The sequence below is a fragment of the Hirundo rustica genome, chromosome 15 (genome assembly GCF_015227805.2).
Source record: "Hirundo rustica isolate bHirRus1 chromosome 15, bHirRus1.pri.v3, whole genome shotgun sequence".
NCBI classification, from domain to species: domain Eukaryota; kingdom Metazoa; phylum Chordata; class Aves; order Passeriformes; family Hirundinidae; genus Hirundo; species Hirundo rustica.
In genome coordinates this window covers 12,353,548-12,376,618 of record NC_053464.1, presented here as the reverse complement: position 1 = coordinate 12,376,618, position 23,071 = coordinate 12,353,548, and the positions used below count along the sequence as shown (strand labels likewise).

General features: G+C 42.4%; 1 protein-coding gene across 1 annotated transcript in view; it reads left to right on the top strand.

The window, feature by feature from the left end:
• Positions 1 to 477: 477 nt before the first annotated feature.
• The window catches only part of CARD11 (caspase recruitment domain family member 11), a 43,938-nt gene continuing 21,344 nt past the window's right edge, over positions 478 to 23,071 (top strand). Inside the window, exons 1-4 of the mRNA XM_040078986.2 lie at positions 478 to 890; positions 21,132 to 21,344; positions 21,940 to 22,077; positions 22,679 to 23,004. Coding sequence (XP_039934920.1) covers positions 878 to 890; positions 21,132 to 21,344; positions 21,940 to 22,077; positions 22,679 to 23,004 — 690 coding nt within the window. The 5' untranslated portion in view covers positions 478 to 877. The remainder of the gene's footprint in view (positions 891 to 21,131; positions 21,345 to 21,939; positions 22,078 to 22,678; positions 23,005 to 23,071) is intronic.

Genomic DNA, 23,071 nt, shown 5'->3' with positions numbered 1-23,071 from the left:
TCCCTTTGGAAAACATTGTTTAAAGCATCCTTCAACTGTAAAATAATCTGATGCATAAAGCAAACCTTGTTGACTACCTTTTTAGCAAAAGAAGCTATTAATAAAATGGATGCTTTCATGAAAAACCTTTGAAACCTTGGGAAAACCCAGAACTCCTTCTGCCTGGAACTACTGTTCTTAAAACTCTGTTCTCTTCAGTTCCTTCATTCTTTTTTCTCTCCCAGCTGCTTTCTACCAGCAAGTGCCCAGCAGTGAGACACCAGGGCTGCTGCCCTGTGCTGGAGAGGCACAGCACGAGCCAGGCTGGCATTAAGCACTTCCCCTTGTGCCCGAGGGAAACATGCCCTGGAAGTGTGTGGAGCTGGAAGTGAGGCAGTGGAGACAGGCTGCTTTTTGTGCTGCCTCCACCTCTGCCCTTCCTCCTGGGGAAGGGGCAGCGGTGCCTCCTGATTTGCCTGCCTGGTGCGACAGGGCTCTGCTGTCACCTGCCTGCAGAGTCATTTGCAAACAGGCCCCGTCGCTGGGGAGCAGAAATGTGTTTTTTTCAACCCGAAGCAGATTTATAGTCTGGTTTCCTGTCAGATCTTTGCATTTTCCTTCTCTGCCCCTCCCAGTCTCTGACACACTTTTTCTTACTTTCTGTGTAGCACTTTGCTCGTTCTGCTACCAGTGCCCCAGCCTCCTTCCTTCTTGATTCTCCCGAAACTTTTGCACCTTAGGCGCCAGGGGATGTTTTACTCCTTGTGTTTCCTTTACTTTTCAACAGCTGCAAAGCACAAATAACCTCTCCAAGACTCCTGGAGAGACACTGACAAGTGCATGGAAGCGACGTAGAGAGCGCAGCCTGCAGCCGCTGCAGCGAGACAGCCGGTCACTCATGAGCACCCAAGGTAAGGACAGCAGCTGCCAGAGCAGCTCCACCTCCCTGCTGGCTACCACAGCACTTGGCTCTGATCACTGGAAGTTCCACTTTCACCTTTTTTTTTGCGTTGATATTCAAAAGTTTCTTTGAAAATTGTTCCGTTCGTGCTTTCCTTGCCCTCGACAGGTCTGGTACTTTGCACGCATCGATCCTTGGAGCCCAGGGTTGAGGGAGGCAGAGGCTGTAGCTCAGAGTGCAAATGTGCACTGGGAAAGAGAGTTGATGTGGAGGTCTAGAGAGGGGAGATGAAGGGCTGATCATCAGCACTGGTCTCCAGGGAATTTCCGGTTCTACCCATAGTGTATTGTGCTCTAGCCTTTTCTTTAAATCTCTTTACTGAGATTTGTGCTTTCTGTTAACAAGTAAAATCTTTCTTATTTGGTTTTCTTCCTCTTTTTATTTGTTCTTCTCACTTCCTTTTTTCTATTCTCAACCTTCTCTATTTCTTATCTTTTTCACCATCTTTTTATGCCTTTTTATGCCATCAAGATTATTTTCTGTGTGACAAATATTTCCCTTCTTCATTCCTTTCCTTTCACTCTGCCTTCTTTTGTGCTTGTGCAATAGACTGTACATCCTCCCTCAAGTTCTTAATCTCTCCCTCCTTCCCCTCTGTCAGTTCCTTCTTGCTCTTGTGTTCCCCTTTCCCGTTGTTCCTCCAAGCTTCACACATGCACTCCTACTTCCTGCTCCATCCCCTCTCTCCTGTGTTTGCTGCCCTGGCAAGATCCTTTTGTGAGAGCTGTTGTCTCTGCATTGGGCTGTCTTTGCACACACACACACGTCCCTTTCCTGTCATTCCCTTCCATGGACATGTCCAGGATTTGCGTGTTTACAGTTTTTGGGAAGCATCCCAAAATAGGAGACTTTTACACTTGCGTAGCTTCCTTCCAGTGCACAGACTCATATTTAGTCATTCACAGCGAATAACCACTGTCATTCTGCTTCTCTGTTTTTTTCTGTCTCACAAACAGCATTTTCTAACACCTGTAACCCCCTTTGTCTTCCTCTCCACTCTCAAATAGAGCCTGCCCTGACCCTGTGCATTCTATCCCTTCTCTTTCTGCCGTCCCACTCCTTCCTACCTCCTTACCACAACACTCCACCAGGTTTCTCTATCTGTTTTTATCTTTGTGTTGCATTCAAACTGGGAGGAACTGCTGATGCAGCTGGGCTTGGGCTGCTGTTTTACAATCCCTGCTGCCAGCCTGCGGGGGAACCAGAGGAAGTATTGCAGTCTCTCAGCTCCTTTTTCCTCTGCAGAATATGCAGCCTGAGCAGAGAGAAAGAGCTTAGTGGTGGGACTGAAGGTAGATGAAATAATGGGAGAGCACAAAGCAAAATGCCTTTGGAAAACTGTAAAAGATACTTCTAGCTGTTCATCTTTTTATCTTTTTATTAAACTTAATAAACTACTGGAATTCCTGCCCCACAGCAGAATTTCTGATCTGACACTGGCATAGTTTTTTGTCCTTTTGATTCCTATGGGATTCCAAGTCCCAGAGGCAGAAGTTCTCAGCTCCAATGCTGTAGTGGCAGTAACTTTGCTCACAGGATCTGGAAACAGCTCATGTCTTTTACACCAGACATATTGGTGAGTCACCAAGATCAGACATGGCTAAAAACTGCATCCAAGGACAATATATGGTATTATTCCTTGCTTAAATTTGTATGCTTTGAATCTGATATGACAAATAAGTGCATTTCTTTGATGAAGCTTGTTAGCCTCACCTTCTTGAGCAGGACTATTGAGACTGAAGATTTATTTCTATGGATGTTCTGGTGTGGTCTTTTGGGAACTGAATAAAGCTCACTTATTAAACTCAGCTGAATTAATAAGAGAATTATTATGTGGGAGAATTCTCTTAGCAATCTGTCTGGCTCTCTCAAATTGTCCATCTCCTTATGAGTGAAAGGAGCTTAAATTTTTATGTTTGCAATTATAAGGTATCTTTTCTGATTCAGAACTAGAAGACTGTGGCCTTTGAGCTGTGAGCATTCTCTTCTGAATACAGAAGCAGGTACATTAAAATATCTTTGCCTTTTGGAACTTGCAAGAAGTCCACCAGCCTGGAACAATAAAATAAGAGATGCTCATTTTATACATTCAGGTCTAATATGACTCTTTCTTACTCTGTTGCAACTCATCTTGTGATGGGAACAGCATTTGTATTCCTTTGAGTCATTCTACAAAACTTTTGGATTTTGTGCCTTGTTTTGTCAGTAATTTTTTGCCCCTATTATTGGTTCTTTTTGTAAAGGCTCCCATAAATAAATTGGCTGAGACAATGTCTCTTCTCTCTCTCTCTCTCACTCCTTTTTCTTCTGCATCACATAGTTGGCTTGTGTTGAGTTAAAAATGGACATTGTCAAAGGTGTGTTGTGGCATTTGCAAGGGGACCTGGAGGCAGGAATTTTATTTTTGTGCGTGTCTGTGTCCAATTTCTTGAATCGTGTCTGGCAGAGGAGAAATTTCATCAGGAAAGAGCCTGGAAACTTTCTATCCTCCCCAGCAAACAGAGAGCCAACCCCAGAACAGAAATTCAGAATCATGTGTTCAACTCCCTGTTCTTATGCAAATAGGTACTTCCAATTAGATGTAACTCTTAATTAAGAGTTAAATAAACTTTAATAATCAACTTTCTTAATAAACTTTCAATGTGGGGGAAAAGGAAGAACCATCTGACTGCATGTATCTGTTACAATTAAAGACAACTTGGACATTCTCTAGAAGGATGAATCCCAAAGAACTGAAGCCCATAGGCTGAAGATACCAGAATGCCATATACCAGTTGACCTTCGTTTCTATGCGGTTGCTTGGTGAAAGTTTTCAGAGAGATATATGGAATGATTGCTCACAGAGGATGAAATTTATAGAGATCCTTAGTTACCTACTTGTTAGCAGATGGCTCAACTCTCTCTTTGATATTGAAATACATCTCTCATGAAATACGAATCTTTCACTTAGATATGGTCATTAAGTTCGGTAACTGATGGTGGAGTTTGACCCATGGCAGCTTTCTTTGGCAGTAGCCTCCATAGCAATCTAAACTTAAAAAGAAATATGGAAGTATGCTTTGTGATTTTCTAACTGAAGGGTAAAACCATAAACCCCACCAAGTCTGGTCAAGTTTCACCACTGATGTATGTGAAAGGAAAATTCTTTGTCTCTTGTCTGTTTTGCCACTGCTGTCTGTAGGATTTGCATTTGCAGAACTCTGTCTGCTTTGCTGCGAATCCAGCATCTGCAGTGAATCGGCAATTCCTTTTTCAGAACAAGTGATGGGGTTTTATGGGTAATAAGATTCTTCATCTCTACCCTTCCCCCAAATTTTCTCTTAAGTGCTGCCTTCACCCTCTAGTCTGGGTCACTTATTTAATGGCAATGAACATTTTCAGGAAGGTAACCTTTCTGCTTGTGATTTGTTCAAGGACTCTGGAATTATAATGGTTGCTGTCAAATGTATATAATTGGTGTCTGTGGCACACATCCAATGAGTGATAAAAGCTTCGTTGTCTCTGCTGCTTTAGTCTGTGTTCTCTCCTTATATCACCCTCCCACTTCTGCTCCTCCCAGGCAAGAGAAGAATTCAGTGCCAGGCTCCTTAAAGTGCAGTTAGACAAAACAGCAGCTCTGCCAGGCTCCCTGTCATGGAGTGTCCCAGCTCTGGGCAGTGGATTCCCCTGGCTGAGGTTTGCACACTGACTTGAGTTAAGCACGAAGGTCTCCTCTGAGCTTTGATTTCAAACATCTTCCTTCATAACCTTCTGCCAAATATTTGGGCTCTAGGAAGGGCGATAGTTTGTGAGTACTATGAACTCACAAGCTTAATGATCTACATGTAACATTTTACCAGTGGGTAAGACCTTTGTGCTTTCATATACAAAAAACAAACACACTTTACTAATAGCACCCAAAACCGGCAACATGTTGTTCACTGACTGCTCTCAGTGCTGAACATGTGGTGAGGAGAATACTCCTGGCATGTTAGTCCTGCAAAACCTATTTTATCTTCAGGGCTGGATGGGGCATTACTTTCTAATGCTGTCTACTTCAGTGAATCTGTTTAGCAGCTCAAAAGCAGAGAGAAATTTGTCAAATCCCACTGGAAATCTATCAGAAATGTCAAATGAAATGCTGTAGCATTCTGGTTTTGTCAAAAGGATAAATGTATATATAGCTGTGTGTGTGATATTATTTGTAGTAATTGTTTCCTCAGTGAATTTCTCTGTGTGAAGTAACTTGGTGTTGTATTAAGGGTTGTGTTTGTTCTTGTCCCTGAGGCCAGCTTGGCCTTACACAAAGGTACTTGGTATTTGCCCAAGTCAGCCCTGATTTTAGAGTTCAGGGGAGGAATCAGCTTCAGTGTAGCCAAGGAAAGGATTCCTGCTGGCCCTCTGAGCACTGGGTATTTGCTGGAAAATTTTCCTCAGGTTGTAACTGAGATGCTGAAGACCAAATGTAGCATAAGGTTTCTGTTTAAATTGGGGTAAGGATTTTCTTTTCCATCTGCATGCAGAAGAAGCTGTATGGTAGCAGTACATGTATGGTTGTCATTAGCAGCTGAAGAACTGTTTCCACTTCATTTTTATAGCTCCAAATGTGTAAAAGCATCTCCAATCTGGCTGTGCCCATACTTGAAATCAGTCTGAATGTACTTAATAGCTTTTTACATACATTTAATATATTCGAGCACAAAAATAAGTTCCTCCAAGATTTGAAACACTAATAGACAGCTATCAAATATTTCCCTCTGGGGATTCTGAATCCTGATGTAACTGGGAAAACAACCAAAGGGTGTTTCAAGTCTTTTTACACCAAGTACATTTCCAAACTACATTGAAAACGGTGATTGAAACTTTTCTCTTTGATCATGAACTGAAAAATTACCACATTTGTAAAATCATTTGAAGGCTTTCAGCTTTTAACAACTCAGCTCAAATACCAGGGACCTACACTACTCACTGACCAAACTGGTCCATTGCATGGAGTCTGTGTTTAAAAGAACATTTCCTCCCTGGTTGCAGTTTTGTGTGGATCCTCTCCAAAGTCTACTGGTGCATCCCAGTTTTTTTACAAGAACAAGTCACAGTGTCTATCCAGCATCTGCTTCCTGCATCTCATTGCTTGGCTTTTTCTGAATCACAGAATTATTTAGGTTGGAAAAGACCTTTAAGGTCATTGAGTCCAACTGTTAAACAAGCACTGCCAAGTCCAGCACTAAATCATGTCTCTGAGCACCATGTGAAGGTAGTTTACATTCCATATGGTTTTTGTAGTTTATAATGAGGTAGTTAGTGAGATCATCAAACTCTTTTCACTAATGATTTGCAGTGACTGAAAGTAGAAAATTCCATCAATTTTTCCCCACCTTCTTTACTATTGCTGAGCTGAATTTTTCCTGAGGGGAAACACCCAAGCTTAAGGTAAGATTCTTCCCTGCTCCTACACTGCTAGCACTGCTAGTCTTCCTTCACAGTTCCTGCCAAAGCAAGTCAGAATAAGTCTCAAAATATGATTGTTTAAGAATCCTTTGTGTGTGCTTCATCTTTGCAGTAACATATTCCTGTATTTCCAGTTATATATTTTTCAGAAAGACCCAAGACTAACATGTTTTATTTTAGAAGGTTTAATTTCTTTCTATCTTTTATTCTCTCTATTCTTTTTTTTTTTTTTTTTTTAAATTTATGCCATGAAATATACCCAATGTAGTATGAAACAAAATATGTTTTAACTTTTGTGTTAGGATTGAAAAGATTGTGTTTTCCTTTTGCTTGAGTCACTCAAAAAATTGAAGGAGTTTTACATTTCCCAGAAAGGCTGAATGTGTTGGGTTTTTTTAATCCGCAAGTCTATGGCCTGAAGGAAAAGTGATACTTGAATATTTTCATATGGAGTGTTACACTGCAGAATGGTGTTTCTGTGACTCATCTGTATCCATTCCGAGAGCAGCATCCAGGCAGTTTGGCTGGATGAAACACAATTGACAGCAGCACCTTCACTGAATCACTGCCCAGCAAAGCTGCACACCTGCGAGAGCGGGGCTGGCTCTATGCTGGCCTCAGGAGGCACGTGAGAATACAATATTCCACCTGTAAGGCACAGCTTGCAGGAGAATGTTTGGTCTGAGGCAGAAATGATCAGAATTTGAAAGCCCCTTTGAAGGCTGTGAATTCAGTGACAAGCTCCTGATGCTTTGTAGTATGTGCTGCAATGCAGAAAAATGTAAACTCATTGCAACTGCATCATTGCAACATGATAATAGTGCAGAAATCGAAAGCTGCTTGAGCAGAATAGTATTAGAAATCTTGAATGCATTTAGAAATTTTGGGTATTAAATAGCCAATGCCATCAGCACTTCGAGAAGAATCTCTGCACAAAGGGACTGAATAGTAGAAATGATCTGAACATTCAAATATTGTGAGGAAAGAACATGAGAAAAGGCAGAGGGTGGTTTGTTACTGCTCCTTTGGTCCCCACAGAACAGCCCAAGTCCTCCCTCCCTTCAGCCTGACCAGTTTGTCTGATTCCCCACACTTGTCTTATTTAATATCTCATTTCCTCCTCCTCTCTGATTCTGATTCCCTGCCCACACACGGGAGTCGCATCAAGTGAGAGAAGGCATCTGGCAAACTCCTCTCTGTCCAGCAGACTTTAGAGCTGAAAGCATCACTCACCTCCAGTTTGTGACACAGGGAGGTGAGGCTATGCACAAAGCACAGCAAATGAAAACAGAAATCTCTGAAAACAGAGATAGGCCATGGAGCTTTAGCAAACTCTAAAGTCTCTAAACAAAGGCAGATTTTCATTTGGGATATTTTTCCAGTTCTTTTCTCTTTGTGGAGAACGCTTCACACGTGCAGTTGGCTGTAGTAATCCAGGCTGTTGGGTTTGCTGTGCTGGGTTTCAGTTCAGAGCCTCAGCTTCTGTGGGCTGGGCAATGCCACATCCTGGCGTTCTGTGTCATGTTGTCTGTGTCTAGAAGTGGTTCCTGCCCACCTCTCCTCTCCCCTCACATTGAGGCAGTGAACTCTGTAACCTCAGACCAGGAATTTGGCTCTACCTTGAATTTGGCCTTACGCAAGCCCAAGAGAAACTGAACAGCTTCTGCTGCCCAAACCGGCAATCCTTATTTCCTCCAGAGAAAAACCAGCGAGTGGTTGAATGTGGATTTTGAGCCACCAGCTGGAGCATTCTGTCCTGAAAAGGAACAGCAACATTTTTGGCTAGGTGCTAAAAGTTTGCATGTAAGAATCCAAACGGAACATATGGCCATTGCTTAAAACTTGCCTCGTTCTTTAGAAATATGCTTTACCAGAATTATCCATTTCAGACCCTCTAACTGTGGAGTGAGAAAGTTTAATTCCCTCTTTTTTTCCTTGCTATAATAAGTGGCCTCATAAATACTAGAAAGAAACAGAGCTATTTCAGGGATTTGAACAGGGATAGATCTCATTTACAGAAACTTCTGAAGATACCAGGGGCTGTGCATCAGTTGTTTGAAGAAAACTGTTGGTCCTTGCTCAGTTCACCTCATGTCCACCATTCACCTCCAGCACCAGCACTGCTGATGAAATGGACAGTGCTACCCCAATCTGTCTTGGTGATAACATGTCTGGGTGTGTCTCTTTGCTACTGCCAGTGACTGATCACGTAACAGTGATATGAAACTCTCCTGATGTATATAAATGATCAGGACCCCCACTAATAAACTGCTTTTTACCCCAGAGAATGTTGGCATTGAGAGCACCCGAGGGGCTTGCTCACTCACAGAGTTACTGCTAAAGCTCTTCTAGCAATCCAGGAATTATTAATGATTAGTTGCTCTCAGGAAAGGTTCTGTAAACACTTCCTCCCACACTGATTGCTGTGAACTATTTCAGTGTGACTGGGGAGAAAGCACACAGAGCTTTGTGGTTACTGCACTTCCCCAGCCCCTGCAGAGCTGTCCCACAGCATTTGCCCACATGGCACCGAGTCCCCACTCCTGTGATGTTCTGTGTTCTGTGTTCACCTGTCCCTGCCTTCAGCTCGGGTGCCTGTGCTGCTGTGCAGGGAAAAGCTCTCGTGGAATTCCCTCCTGCCCCCTTGGGAGGGTGAAGCCAGAGCAAGAGCTCCCGACCCCTCAGGGGCTCAGGGAGAAGGTGGCAGAGGACGCTCCCAGCTGACAGAATTCCACCCAGTAATTCTGACCTCAGTGCTGATGTTAGCCTGGGACACAGCTTCTAAAATTGTTAATAATGAAAAGGTTGGACACATTCCTGTTTGAAGAGGCTTTTTAAATTCTCCATATGCTTAGCTTAAAAAAATTTCCTTTAATCTTTCTGATGTTTGCAGTACCCTGGAGAATAATGAGAGTTCTTTGCTCGTTTGATGAGTCTATTGCTTCTACAGGATTTGAAACACTTGCTGACCTGAGTAGCTTATGACAAAACAGGATTTTGAATTCAGATCCAACTTGCTCTGCCTTGCTTCTTTTTCTAATCCAGAGTGAACCTTATCTGTTGTTATTTTGTATTTTGCGTGATGGGGTGTCGTGGTGGAATAATTCCTGCCACAGAGAGGATACAAGGGTCTTGCTCTCAGAGGAGGAAACCTGTGAAAGCAGCCCATCGTTCTTTAAAAATCTGAAACATGAGTGGAGAAAAGCAGGAGTTAAACTGGCTCCTGCATAACAGTTGCTTTGTCTTACGCTTGATGTTCCATCCCTGTGCCTAATTCCTCAGTCTTGTCTTCCATGGTGACTTCGTTAGCAATGAGATGCTAATTAAATTTCATATTTACGATTAGAAAATAAAATCATTGGACCTTTTTTAAATAGATTTTTATGAGTTTTGGCTCAGTTAGCTGAGTCAGCAGCAAGGATTCTGCAAGGCTGAACTCACCGGCTTTGAAAAAAAAAGATAAATAGAACAACTAATGATGAAAGGAGAGTCTAATCTAAAACCTCATGCAGTTTCTACACTGTATTAGCTTTTGAACGTAAGAAAAATAAATTTGTTTTGGTTCCTTGTAGAAAGTCATGTAGAAAATACCCTTCTTTTATCATGTCTCAGATGGTTCAAAGCTTAAAATTTCATTTAATTCTTAAAATCTCAGTTGTGGCTCGAGACAATGTGCTGAAAAGAGATTGATGCATCAGCAGTGTTTGTCATCACCAGTTAGCTAGCAAAATATTTATTTCACAGCTTAGAATTAACACAGGTAAGCATTGGCACACAGCATCTGCCCTCTTCCCCATGGAATGTGCACTGCTGCAGAGTTTATACAACACTAGAGAACCAGAACTTCTTAAATACCGCTGCCAGCCAGATTTATAGGTGCTATAGAGAGCTGTTCTCTAGTCATGAAAAAATTAGCACCTCACAAAGCTTTAAAGGCCCGCTTTTCCAATACCTAGAATTTGAAGAATGTTCCAGTTGTGAGAAGATTTTTGAAAGCGCTCAACTTCAATTTAGGTGCGTACAGAGCCCTGATTTTAACAAGTGCTTAACGCTCAGCAGCCCTGTGATTCATAACACCACCTTGTCCCACATTCCGGGGCGAGGCTGGCAAAAATCTGGCCATTTATTTCCATGCTAAATACCACCTGTGCTCTTAGAAAATCTGACCCTAATTATGAGCTGTGCCCTGGAGCAGGACTGAGAAATAAGGGAAATCAATCCTCGCGCGTGGGAGCCGTTTGCTTGCGCTCATCTCGTGTGTAACCTCACCTCAGCCACAAATGCAACACTGCATTTAAAACAAAGGCTTTTTCTGCACATTCTGCAAACGATTTTGTTGTCAGCCTGTGCTAAGGGATTGTTGTGCTTCAAGGCATAAGTTAGAAGAATAAAACAAACTTCCCCTGATTTTGGGTTGGTTGCCACCTTTTATACTGTTAAACATACGAAAATCAGGGTTTAGGTGCAAATAGTCTGGCAAATCTTGCTTTTGTAGTAGTTTCTGTAGATGTTGTTTTGACAGCAGCTGCCCATCCTTAAAGACTGGGGTGCTCACAAATGGAATGTAATTCAGGCATCACTTTACAGTTGATATTTTCACAAATATTTATTTCCACAGTCAGCAGAGAATTCAATACAATTCTCATACTTCTTCTTACTTTGTCTCATGGTCAAGAACCGCACGAAGGGATGACAAATAATCAGATTTATTGCTATTTTAATACTTTGCTTCTTTGGTCTTTAAAACAAAAAATACACGTTAACCATGACTGAACCATCCAGAGTTTCCTGATGAGACCAGAGTTTAGTCTCTTCCCATGGTTAGTCAGTTCTTTGGGGATAAATTTTCCACATGAAAGCTTTACAGTATTTTATTCCCTATCATCAGAGCAATGGGCTTAGTTATGGAGAGAGCATCAGAAGATGCTTAATTCCTCCTTGCAATGCTTTGAACATACAAAATATAGAATTGCCAAGTATTTGGCATTATGTCTTCCCCAAGACAGCAAAACAAGGTCATGGAGACATTACCACTGCAGAAATAATGGACAGACAATGTACAAACAGACCATTTTTCCTTTAGATGGCTACAGAAGTGACTCACAGGAGCCCTTCTGCAAGACAGAGAGAGAATTGTCTGTTTTCCAGACATTGCTTTCCTGCTCTTAATTGCAGGCCTTTAGTGACGGGAGGTGGCTAAGGAAACGCAGCTGGGTTCTCTGCAGGAAAAAGGACCTGTTTGAGGTTGTCCTCAGGCCCTTGCTGCTCCATGCAGAGCCCCCAGCTCCCCGTGGCTGTGAGAGCACTTCCTCTAAGGCTTCCCTCGGCAGCGGTGTCACATTTGAAAGTTACCCACGAGCTCTGTTCAGAAGAAAAGGGAAGTAAGGCAGCCCCCAGCACCTTTCTGCCTGCTATATATAGACTGTGAGTCTGAGAGGGAGGGTGGTGGGTGGAGGTTTCCGGAGCTGCGTGTCACAACACCGGCGAAAAAAGAGAGGGCGCAGAGCAAGAAGAGGTGGTGACCAGAAAGCACAAGCAGGGAAGATCTGTTCGTAAAACAAGCACAACCACCGCCACATACAAGGAGTAAAATATCAAGCTCCTGATTCCTGGTGAGGGTTTGCCCTTCCTAGACCAGGCTGCTTGTAGGATTTCTTGTAGGCTCTTTCTCATTGAATGGCATCCAGTTGTCCTCTGTGCGTGTTGCGTGCTGCTGGCTGAGATGTTCCTGCAGCTCTGAGCAAGGGGCAAGGAACTGGCCAATGAGCAGAGCACCCAGGACTGTGGCAGACCGTGGCCAGGACTGGAGCTCACCTCTTCCAGTGAGGTGTTGGCTGTGTAAGGTATGTATGACATTGTTCCAGCTGCAGTGGAGCTACAGGAGAGCAGCCTGCTCTTTAAAATTGGAGTTGGTTTCAAAGTAATTGTTACAAAGAGGTCACAAAAAGTAATAAGGTATAGATACCTGTTCTATCTACATAATCTATGCGTTTGCATGAAATGAGCAAAATGTATGTGTGAACCATGGGAGTCATCACCTTTAGGAGACTGGCCAGTGTTTAATCCGACAGGATATGTTGCTGGAAATTAAAAGCGAAATACAAATAGGTAAGTTTTCACAGAGCTAGGTGGGAGCTATTATACCTTTGCAGAGCATATAAGATATTGAACTGAATCACATTTTCATCACAGTCGGTGCATGCTGCTCTTGTAACACAGTAAACATTTTGCATGGGGGTGGTTTTTTGTGTGTTTGGAGCAGTTTGTTAAGGATGATCTTAAAAAGAGGGTTATAAGAGTTGGCTCCTTATTTATCCTTTCTTTGTATTTTGTGTGGTTTTAGTAGCTGTGGGATTCTTTAACTGCTGGAGCTGTGGCAGGGGAGGTCTAGGCTGGAGATCAGGAAAAGATTCTTCGCCCAGATGTTGGTCAGGCACTGCCTAGGCTCCCCAGGGAATGATCCTGGCCCCGAGGCTGCCAGAGCTCCAGGAGTGTTTGGACAAAGCTCCCAGGGGTGCACAGGGTGGGATTGTCTGTGCAGGAACAGGGGCTGGACTGACTGATCCCTGTGGGTCCCTTCCAACTCAGAAGATTCCATGATTTTATGATTCTCCGTATAGGTTTATGTCTTATTTTCCTACCAAGTTATAAAGCCTGCCATATGAAATACTATTTTCAAACTTCTCTGGGCCATGGTGAATTACAGCAAGATTATCTGACAGTATTCAAGATGGGAGTGTGACCTTTTCTGTTTTAAGAATGGCCTACACATTTACTGTCAGTTGTTTCCGAATTTGGAGATTGTTTGAGCGCAGTCCTCTCCTCGAATGCATTTTGTGTTATCCTGTGACTGCCTGGAGATGAGAGTATCACCTACAGAGGGTCATTATCTGACTAGATGGAAAGTGTTCTTCTCTATTTTTTATTTTTTTAACGTCTGTAATGTAAGTGTTTGTAGAAAGTGACAATTTTTTCAAGAAACAGACTAAGTAGGAGTTTTGTTTGGCAGAGCTACAATTCTTTCTCTTTTCCTGATGTGATTCGTATTAATAGAAGTGAAATATTAACAACACTGATAAGCATCAGTGTGTCTGTGCCAGGGTTGTGTGGGTTTCGTATGTACTAGTTAATGAACCTCTGTCTACCAAGTTCTCATGTAGTTCAGTCTGTGGAGATTCCTCACAAGCACTGGCTCTCTGTACCAAAGAATGTGCTGGCTTTTGTAATTCGAGCACACATTTACTGGGAGATAACTTACTGTCATCAAACCATTTGCATCTTTGAACCACTTGAATTTTTAATTCAAGACTCCTCCTAAACACACAGGACTTGTCCCCAGCTGCGCCTCCACCTCCTCCTGAGCTGGCAAGAATCTCATTCTCAATTGTAAAAACAAAGTGAGTCAGTCTAAAGAAAAAATTAACCTGGGACCCAGTAATGACTTCAGAGGCATTTGTTGGACCAGCATTCTCATGAGCCTCGGCAGCCCGAGGAGGACAGCTTCTTTCTTAGATCTTGGCTTTTAGCACACATTAGTTGAAAGGAAATGCTTGTGTCAGGAGCTGATGCTCCAGATCAGAAGGGCAGCTATATAAACATATTTGTACTACGTTAGCACAGCGATTTCTGCTGCCCTCCTCATCACCATGTGGAACAGGACAGAGCACGTGTAGATTAAAGCATTTATTAAATGTCAGGCGCTCAACCCTCCACTGCTACTTTGCAAATCCTTTAAAATAGGTGCACTGAAGGCCTGTGGTAAATTATTTATTTTAATTACTGTGCCATTATCTTGATTTGCATGCTCAGAAATAACGATGATTCTAATGTTTCGCGATCTGTGGCAGGTCCTTCCCTATTTATTCCCACATTCCTTGCCTTTGCCTTTAGTAAGGCCTTTCTTATTCTCATCTCTGTCTCACTTTTGTTCCTCACTTTCATTATGTTGAGTTCTTCTTTCTTTTTATTTTCCTGCTCCCTATTTAATATTTCCTTTTCCCCTAACCTCACCAATTTTCAGCCTTGAATATCATCTTTCACTCCCATCTTCACTTTTTTTTCCCTGCATCTCTCATTGTTCATATCTCTCATTTCTCATTTACTTTTACACATATTAGCATTCAATAATTGCAGTATGACAGTCTCTGAAACCTGGGCATCAGATTCTCAAACAGTATATGGAAACAGAATAATACCCATCCAATCACCAATGTAGATACTGGCATCAGGAGGACAAATCTCTCTCCATGGACCCCAGAGGGAACCCCAGTGATTTGGGGTGACTGGAAACGAATCTTTGGAGAGCATTCCAAGGTGGAATGAAGAGTTCTGAACAGAGCATTTTCCATTCGCTAGAGAGGAACTGGATGCTAAATTCATGCCTAATTCAAAATGGTGGGATGAGTCCACCCCCCAAATTTGCACCTCTCTCAGTGGTGCTCAAACTGTTTGTTACAGCCGGAGCTGGAAGCAGCTTAATTGTTTGTAGGAAATAGTGACACACAGAGAAATGACAGTTGTCAAAACATCGTTTCAGCTATTTGCAGAGGAGGATTTTTCCATTGTCTTTGTTTATTATCAATAATGTGTGTCACTGCTAAAGCTGATTGGATGCTGCCTGATGCATCTTGGAGGCAGCACAACCTGCTCTCAGTTGGCCATTGAGCAAAATGAGTCATTTCCTTCCTGTGAGATCAGGTGATGGGAGCTCAGAGCCTCTAAAGCTGCCAGACTTGAGGAAGAGGTAGACACTGCCAGCAGGTGAGCTGTGGATGGGAAAGCGCCAATCTCAGCCTTTTCTGAAATCATTGCAGGATCCTAAGGAGTATTGCTGTGCTCATTGGGGTCTTTGCAACAGTATTGCACTAGGCAAAACAATGTTCTTAACGTGGAAATGGTGTTTACCTCCAGAAAGCAATAGCAATTGTATAGGATTTCATTTGCAATTTCAAAACACACAAAATCTCAATTCAGCGAGTGTGGAGTTCATTCATTGTTCAGCTCTTAGGCAATACTATCCTGCAGCACTGAAATCTTGTCTGTTCTTTGTTGCACACGGTGTTTTCTGGTTTAGGTGGTTCTAAGCAAACTGTTGGGTGTCCTGACTGACAACACCAATAATTGATCTGTGCTTTATGTGTGAGTTACCCTTCTTTTCTCAGAGATTGGGTTTTATATGGATCTGTTCTTAAGAAAGCAAATAAAGACAAAGAAAGTGATAATTAAACAGAGTTCCAAGGGTATTAATTCTTCTGCCCCCCTTCTGTTAGGACAGGAATAGTGATTAGACATAAATCTCTGAATTATTCAATTGCTTGGTTTGTTTTATTTGGTTTCTTTCAGAAGGGAGAAGTACTGAATTACAGTACTGAAGTACAGAAGGGAGAGTAACATGATAGAATTCTTCATTTCTTTTTGTCTCACTTGGGTTTTGAGCTTACAGTTACAGAAATGAAGGGAATTTTCTTCCTCTCTTCTGAAACCAGATGAAGATGCCTCCAGAGCTTTCTGAACCAGTTAGGGAGTTTGGTTTGCTTCCTTCTTGCTCTCTGCTGTTCAGAAAATGGGAGTACTGCTCATGTTAGCCACTGAAAATCTGGCTTGACCTCCCTGCAGCCTTGCAGGTCTGCTGGTGTTTGGGGTTTCTTTGCAGGCTGTGTGAAACAGAAAGATTGACTCAATTGAATTGAATAAGGCATTTTTGTGCAAAAATAATCCTATTTTGTGTTTAAAGCTTCTTGCTCTTCTATTACTTTGATATCTCTTATTCTGTTTTTTTTCTTTTATATTTTGTTGAAATAAGTAAGCTGGTTGAATCTCTTGTATAAAGAAGGGGTTCTGAGATACACAGAATGGCTCTTTTCATGTGCATCACTATGACCCAAAACAGAAATACTACCCAGCCCAGTCAGCAGAGCTGCTGCCTTCAGAAACTGTTCTGAGGTCTGCAGAGTCTGAAGTAATAAAACTGCACTAATAATAAATATTTTTTTCTGAGGGCTTTCCATCTCAGTGGTTCCATGTGCTTTGCAGTCACTAATTAACAAGTCCTGCCTTGTCACAAACATGCCCATTGCCAGCCTTCTCTTCAGGTGGGGACACTGAGGGAGAAAGAAAGGATATAAAGTGCAAATTCTTAAAGGCAGATGAAGACACTGTCTCATCTCCTTTGGGAGTCTGGATTTAGACATCTGTATCGAAAGAAATTGCAAGGAAAGGTAAGCAAATGTAGTCATCTTTATCAATGTTTAAACCTTTTAAAAGTGGTTTTCAGTACCACAGAGCATCCAGAGAGCAGCCAACATAATTGGAAACTGCTGGTATTCAGCATTTCAGAAAGCCTGGAGGGCACACAGAGCTCTCCTGTCCTTAAGCAAAGGAATATAATTTCCTTATCACACTTTAAACTGTGACTTTCCTCTAAAAGTAAAAATAGCTCTAAATCCCTTTGTGGTTTTGTGGTTCTCTGATATTGCACATCTGCACATATCCACACAAGCAGCTTTTGAGAAAATCACCCAGTTGTTACACTTTGTCATGTGAGGTGCTGTACAAACTATGGGGAGAAAAGACATTGCCCCACAGACTCTGGAGATGTGCAGAGAACGAGGATGTAGAACAACACCCTCAAAATGCTGAGGATAGTTAGATACATAGTTTAATAGTGTTGTTTTCATCTTTATTTTTGGTTTAAAGTATGATGATTTATATGTAATTCTTTCATACTCAGCATTTAACATATTAACTTATAAGATGCAAAACGTTTTGTGTGCTGTGGCTTCTTTTTAAATGCTGCCAGTCTGCGAACATCTGTGACAAATGCGGAAATCCGAAACATAACAATAGATTACCTCTTCCAAAATAAACTTTCTTCTGCTTCTCAGTACAAAGAGAAAACCCTTTTTTCATATTTCACAAAGGGAATATCAGGAAATCAGAAATCTGAGCTGAAAGCCGCATTTGCAGTCAGCTGTTCCTGAATACTGACAGGCTGGCAGGAATTGAGAGCACAGGGATGCAAATAATTAAACAGCTGAAGGGTTAATTCCTGCACCATCATCAAACAAAGCACAAAAAACAAAAATGAAGCTTTAGATGTGACCTGATGATGAGCACTTTATAGAACCCCTGGGTCTGAAGCCTGCAGGCTTTATTCCCTTGATCAGTGGAGAGTGTCACTGACATATGAGAGTGCGGAGTCTGAGTGAGAACAGAGAGCAGCTCGAACTGCAAGGTGATTTGTTCAGCTGAAAAATACACCAGGAGAAAACCAGCAAACATCCAGAACGATTCATTTGTGTGTAACAGCCAGCAGAAGGATAGTCCCTGAGAGAGAAAAGGCGACAAGGGGAGCAGAGTGTTCCTTTTAATGTAGAAAGGGATTCTCTCTTTTATTTGTCTGCATCTACAGAGACCTTTGAAATAGATGGAACTGGCTGAGATTATTACTGGATTAAGCTCTCCTGCAGTTAAAAGCTATTTTGTATACTAACTACTGAAAGGAGCTGCAGGAGAGCAATTTTTTAACTGCTGTGATGATTTCTGATTTCTTTTTGCTTAATATCTGTTGAAGTCAGTCCAAGTCTGCGACTTCACACCTGTGATTTGTAACGGATGCCACAGTATTTCAATGACATATCACAACTCTTGGATGTGTTAGTTTACAGTTCAAGAGGTGTTGGAATCACAAATTAGATAATGGTAATAAAGATCAGATTAAATAAGTGATTACACATTTGAAAACATTTTAAATCTGCCATTTTTAATTTTATAAGTGAAAACTTTTCTGCAATATCATCATAAGAAGGAAGGACAGAAAGAAGCAGGGAGCAAGGACTATTAAATGCCTAGAAAGTGCATGTACTGCTAAAACCTTCTAAAATTAAAGCCAGTAATACAAGAAGACCTTTATTGGTTTCCCACTGAGTTTCAGTTGTTACATCTGGGTTTTTGACCAGCACACCAAAATTTCCACCAATGGCAAGCATTTTGTTTCCTATTCAACACTATATTAAATACTAAATCAAAGAATTATTTGCTCAGTAGGAGAAGTTCTGCATTAATATCAGCTCTTCATTGCTATTTTCTCTGGAACAGCTCCACAGGACACTGCAGCTCCATGAGCAGCCTGGCCAAAGACTCACAACAAAGTGCTTGAAGCTCCAGGAGGGGAGGAGTGGTACCTGCTCCACATCCCTGGGAGCTGATGGGCAGCACAGAGCCAGGACACAGCTTAGCTGTGATTCTGGCAGGGCATTTCCAAGGAGAATCCCAAAGAAGGAAGCAAAAGGGAGAGTCTGGCATTCCTGCATGGCAGTGAAGGACCACTCCAGTAAATGTCATTTTCTCAGGGCTTGCTCCTTATAATAGACTGCGTTTAGCAGGAGTCTGCTACAGAAATCTTTTAAAATTCTCAGTCACTCATCCAACATACTTTTTGCTTTCCCATCAAACGCTATATCCCCAAAATAACAGTAGGAATGTATTAGGCCCATACACAAGGGACTATTTGATAAAGATTTTTTTTTAATGTCAGGTAAAAAAAAAAAAAGCATATTCATGTTGAGAATTACGCTGATGAGTGAACTCTTCTTTGAATCATTTAGTGGAGAAATCCCTTACTAATGTCCTGAGGGAACTGCTGACAGTGTGCAATAATTTCTGGTTCAGCGCAGCAGATTACAAGATATCTTGCATTTTATGAAATTCAGGCAAGTGCTTCTTTTGCACTCTGAGGTCCATCTGTGAGCTCCCTGGTACGCTCCCAGAAATTAAAGGGCCTGTGACTCCTTTTTTCAGCTGCAGTGGATGCCTGTGGCTGTGAGCTGGCTGAGGTACTGTGTGACCTTCTGCTTCACTGCCTTCTACTCCCCAAAGTCAGGCTTCTCCAATTATGTAGCATTTGTTAAATTCACCTTTGAAGTGAAATGCAGTTACTTCCAGAATAATGGTGGAGAGTAAGGTTCACGAGAATGTGTGAGGACTTCAGATGAAGCTCTCACCTTTAGCATTCCTCCCACTGCAACCTGCTTTGTAAAGATTTTCTCTTTTGTTTTACCTTTATTTTGCTCATTGCTTCAGTGTCATTTTTACCACACATAAATACTGGCATTCAGTGAGAATTTCACCCATCCAGTGTGGAGTTCATAAGATCAGGGAGGGTTTTCCCCTAACTACAGCCTTGCCCCATGATTCTACATGCCTTTGAACTGCTCTGGTTTTCTTGGCCCTCTGGGGACTGCTGTCTCTCCCAGAATATGAAATAGCAGTCACTGGAGTAATGAATCCCCATGCAAGCATCAAAGCAAATGTGGAATAAGTGGCTCCTAGGATGTGAAACTGCAAAGAAAAGAACTCTGCTGGAGTACAGGAGAAGAATAAAGCCCCTGCCAATACTCCCTTAACTTGGCCATACTGTGAAAAACCATCCAATTTTTTCTCACAGAGATATTGAAACCCAGACTAGAATTTTTGACAAATTGGGAAAGCTTTTAAAAGCATCAAGCAGAGAGCATGCATTGTTTTTGTAGGAATATTCTGTATTTCATTATTTGAGAATGCTGACAAACACATTATTTAGCAGATTAGCACTTTTGGCTTTAGTTTTCAAAATGAGGAATTAATAGCCCTTGGCTATGCACTTAGCTGGGTTTGCTCAGGGATGCTCAGTGTAACACAGGCTGCTCCCCAGCTCCTAAAGCTGGAAGCTGAGAAAAACAACATGGTGCTTTGGAGGTCTTTAGTTACTGATTATCAGCAAAGCCTCATAAAGCAGAGCTCTGGTCTCATATGATCCAAGAACTGCATATTCTTCTTCCACCAGGGTCTCTGAACTTGAAATAGAAGCTTATGTTCCACGTGCAGCCTGGATCACAAGGTCCTGCGAAAGCTAGAATGCAAAAATAGTACTAGTTGAAAGATTAGCATTTATTTAAAAAGAAAAAAGGAAAGAATTATATATATATATATATATATATATATATATATATATATATATATATTTTTTTTTTTTTTTTTTTTAATAACAAAGTTGCTTTAGTTTTAACTTCAGTAGAAGTTCTCTTGCCTGCCGTGTAACCTTCTCTAATGAGGTGGGTACAAATTAGGACCTGGCAGGAAATTGCTTCGCAAGCACTCAGAAACCGTGTGACAACATTTGCATGAGTCAAGAACATTTTCAGACTGCAGTGACACAGTGCTGTTACCTGCCCTCCCTAGGGGAAAGGCAAGGTCTGAGCTCCCAGGTACCTGCACTCCCAGCCCTCAGTGCACCCAGAGCCAGCTGCAGACACAGACCTGCCCCAGCTGTTCTTGTGTGCAGCCACTTACACTCACATCTGTGTGGGTTCACATCAGTACAGCTCCGAGGAGCAAAGGAGGGGAGGATGAAAGCCTTCATTGCCTGCAGCCAGAATTTGTCTTTGCTCTGAGCTCTGCAGGTTCATTCCCTTCTTGCCTTGCACTCTGCCCTTTGCCATTGCCTCTCTCAGAGGTGTCCTCTGACTTGTAGAGAGCTTGGTGGAGTTGGCTGAGTGCAGATTCGTCACTGGAGAGGGATGAGCCGTAGTTCATAGACAGCACTTCTGAGAACTGTCATTTCCCGGGTGAGCTGTGCACAGGCTGCACTACAAACAGCTTCAGTACTGGGCAAGCCCAGCATTAGTCAGAAGTGGTTCCGAGCTCATCCCATATGACATGGAAACACAGAAAAAGTACCAGGATTGTCCTGCTTGGTGCTCATTTGCCAGTTGTGTCCCTTGTTCAGCAGCAGAGCCAGAGATGGATGACTGCCTGGAGGCCCTGAAAGACGAGGAGGAGGCTTTGTGGGAGAATGTGGAGTGCAATCGGCACATGCTGAGCCGCTACATCAACCCAGCCAAACTGACCCCCTACTTACGGCAGTGCAAAGTCATCGATGAGCAGGATGAGGATGAGGTGCTCAACTCACTCATGCTGCCCTCCAAAATTAACAGAGCAGGTAATTATCTGGTCACTGGCTCCATCTGCATCTCTGTCTGAATAGCTTTGCTCTACTAAGTCTGGAGAGAGCCTGAATCAAGTTACAGATTGGCAGATGGAAACTTTTATCTTATTTACAGGAGGTTTAAAGTACAGGGAGATTCTGCTGCTATTTTGATAACAAAGACTCTTTCCAGTGCTGTGCAGACTGGAGCTCGTGGGGTTCAAACTCCCATCAAAGCCTTGGCAAATATTTCAGTTAACACAAGCAGCAGTCAGTGACATTCCAGGAGTCGCTTTTCAGCTGTCTTGCAGCACTTTGTGATTTGTCACTGGATGATCTGTCATCCCTGCCTGGTAAAGGCTGCGCTGAATTACTTGTCCTTTGAAATTTCTGTTCCAGAGACCAATTTGCCCACACTCCCTCAGAATAACGATCAGCACATATAGAATTGGTGGCACTACTTTATGGGTTCAGCTGAACTCAGTTAATCAGACGGATTTTGCACAGCTCGTTGCCATGGCAGAGATGAACCTTAGGAGCGTCAGGGGTGTGGTATTTGCTCGTGCTGCTCGTGGGGCTGATGTGTCACCTCTCTGCTCTCTGTGCCCAGGCCGACTGCTGGACATCCTCCACACCAAGGGCCAGAGGGGCTACGTGGTGTTCCTAGAGAGCCTGGAGTTTTACTACCCTGAACTCTACAAACTGGTGACAGGGAAAGAACCTACACGGAGATTTTCCACTATTGTTGGTGAGTAGAACCAATCACAAAGGAGCCTGTTGAAATAAGGACTCTCTGGAAGACTGGCTTGTTTTTTTTCAGGCAAAAAATGGAAATGAAAGCTAATCTTGGTGTAGAATGCTTTTCAGTCCCCTTCAAAGCAAAATGTAGTAGATAACATATAAAGCGAAGGGACAACTGACAACCATGAAGCTGAAGAGCTTCAAATGGAATGATAGGCATTGCCAGAATTCTCAAGAGAAGCTGTGTTGGAACAGTGGACTAAATTACACTGATGACCTACACATGTGCAGCACATTTGAAGCGTTAATTGTACTTGCACAGATTCATTGTGCCAATGTTGTGCTATTTCCACAGGCTCAGCTGAAACAAGACAAATGTAAAGGCCTTATCTTCTATCCAGACAAGCTGTACGTGTGTATATTGTGTATATTTGCACTGTTCCCAGTTAGACATACAGATGTGTATGAATTTGTGTAAATTCTGCACCTCTGTACATATTCTGGGCCATTTGTTTCTTACATAGTTCTGCTGATCTGATTTATTACCTCATTAATAAAGTCACTTAATTACATTGCCAAACATTGATAAGCTGCTCAAACATTTTCAGTGGAGGAGGGACATGAAGGCCTTACCCATTTCCTAATGAATGAGATCATCAAGCTCCAGCAGCAAGTGAAGACAAAAGACGTGCAGCGCTGTGAGCTCCTGGCCAAGTCCCGCCAGCTGGAGGATGAACGAAAGCAGCTAAAGCTGAACAAGATAGAGCTGCTGACTTTCCAGGAGAGATACAACAAGATGAAGGAGGAGAGGAATAACTACAACGATGAGCTGGTCAAGGTGAAAGATGAGAACTACAATCTGGCCATGAGATATGCCCAGCTGAGTGACGAGAAGAGCATGGCTGTGATGAGGAGCCGGGACCTGCAGCTGGAGGTGAGATGAATGCTCTGGGCAGTGATAGAGAGTGCCAGTGGCATCTGGGAAAATGAAAGCTCCTCTG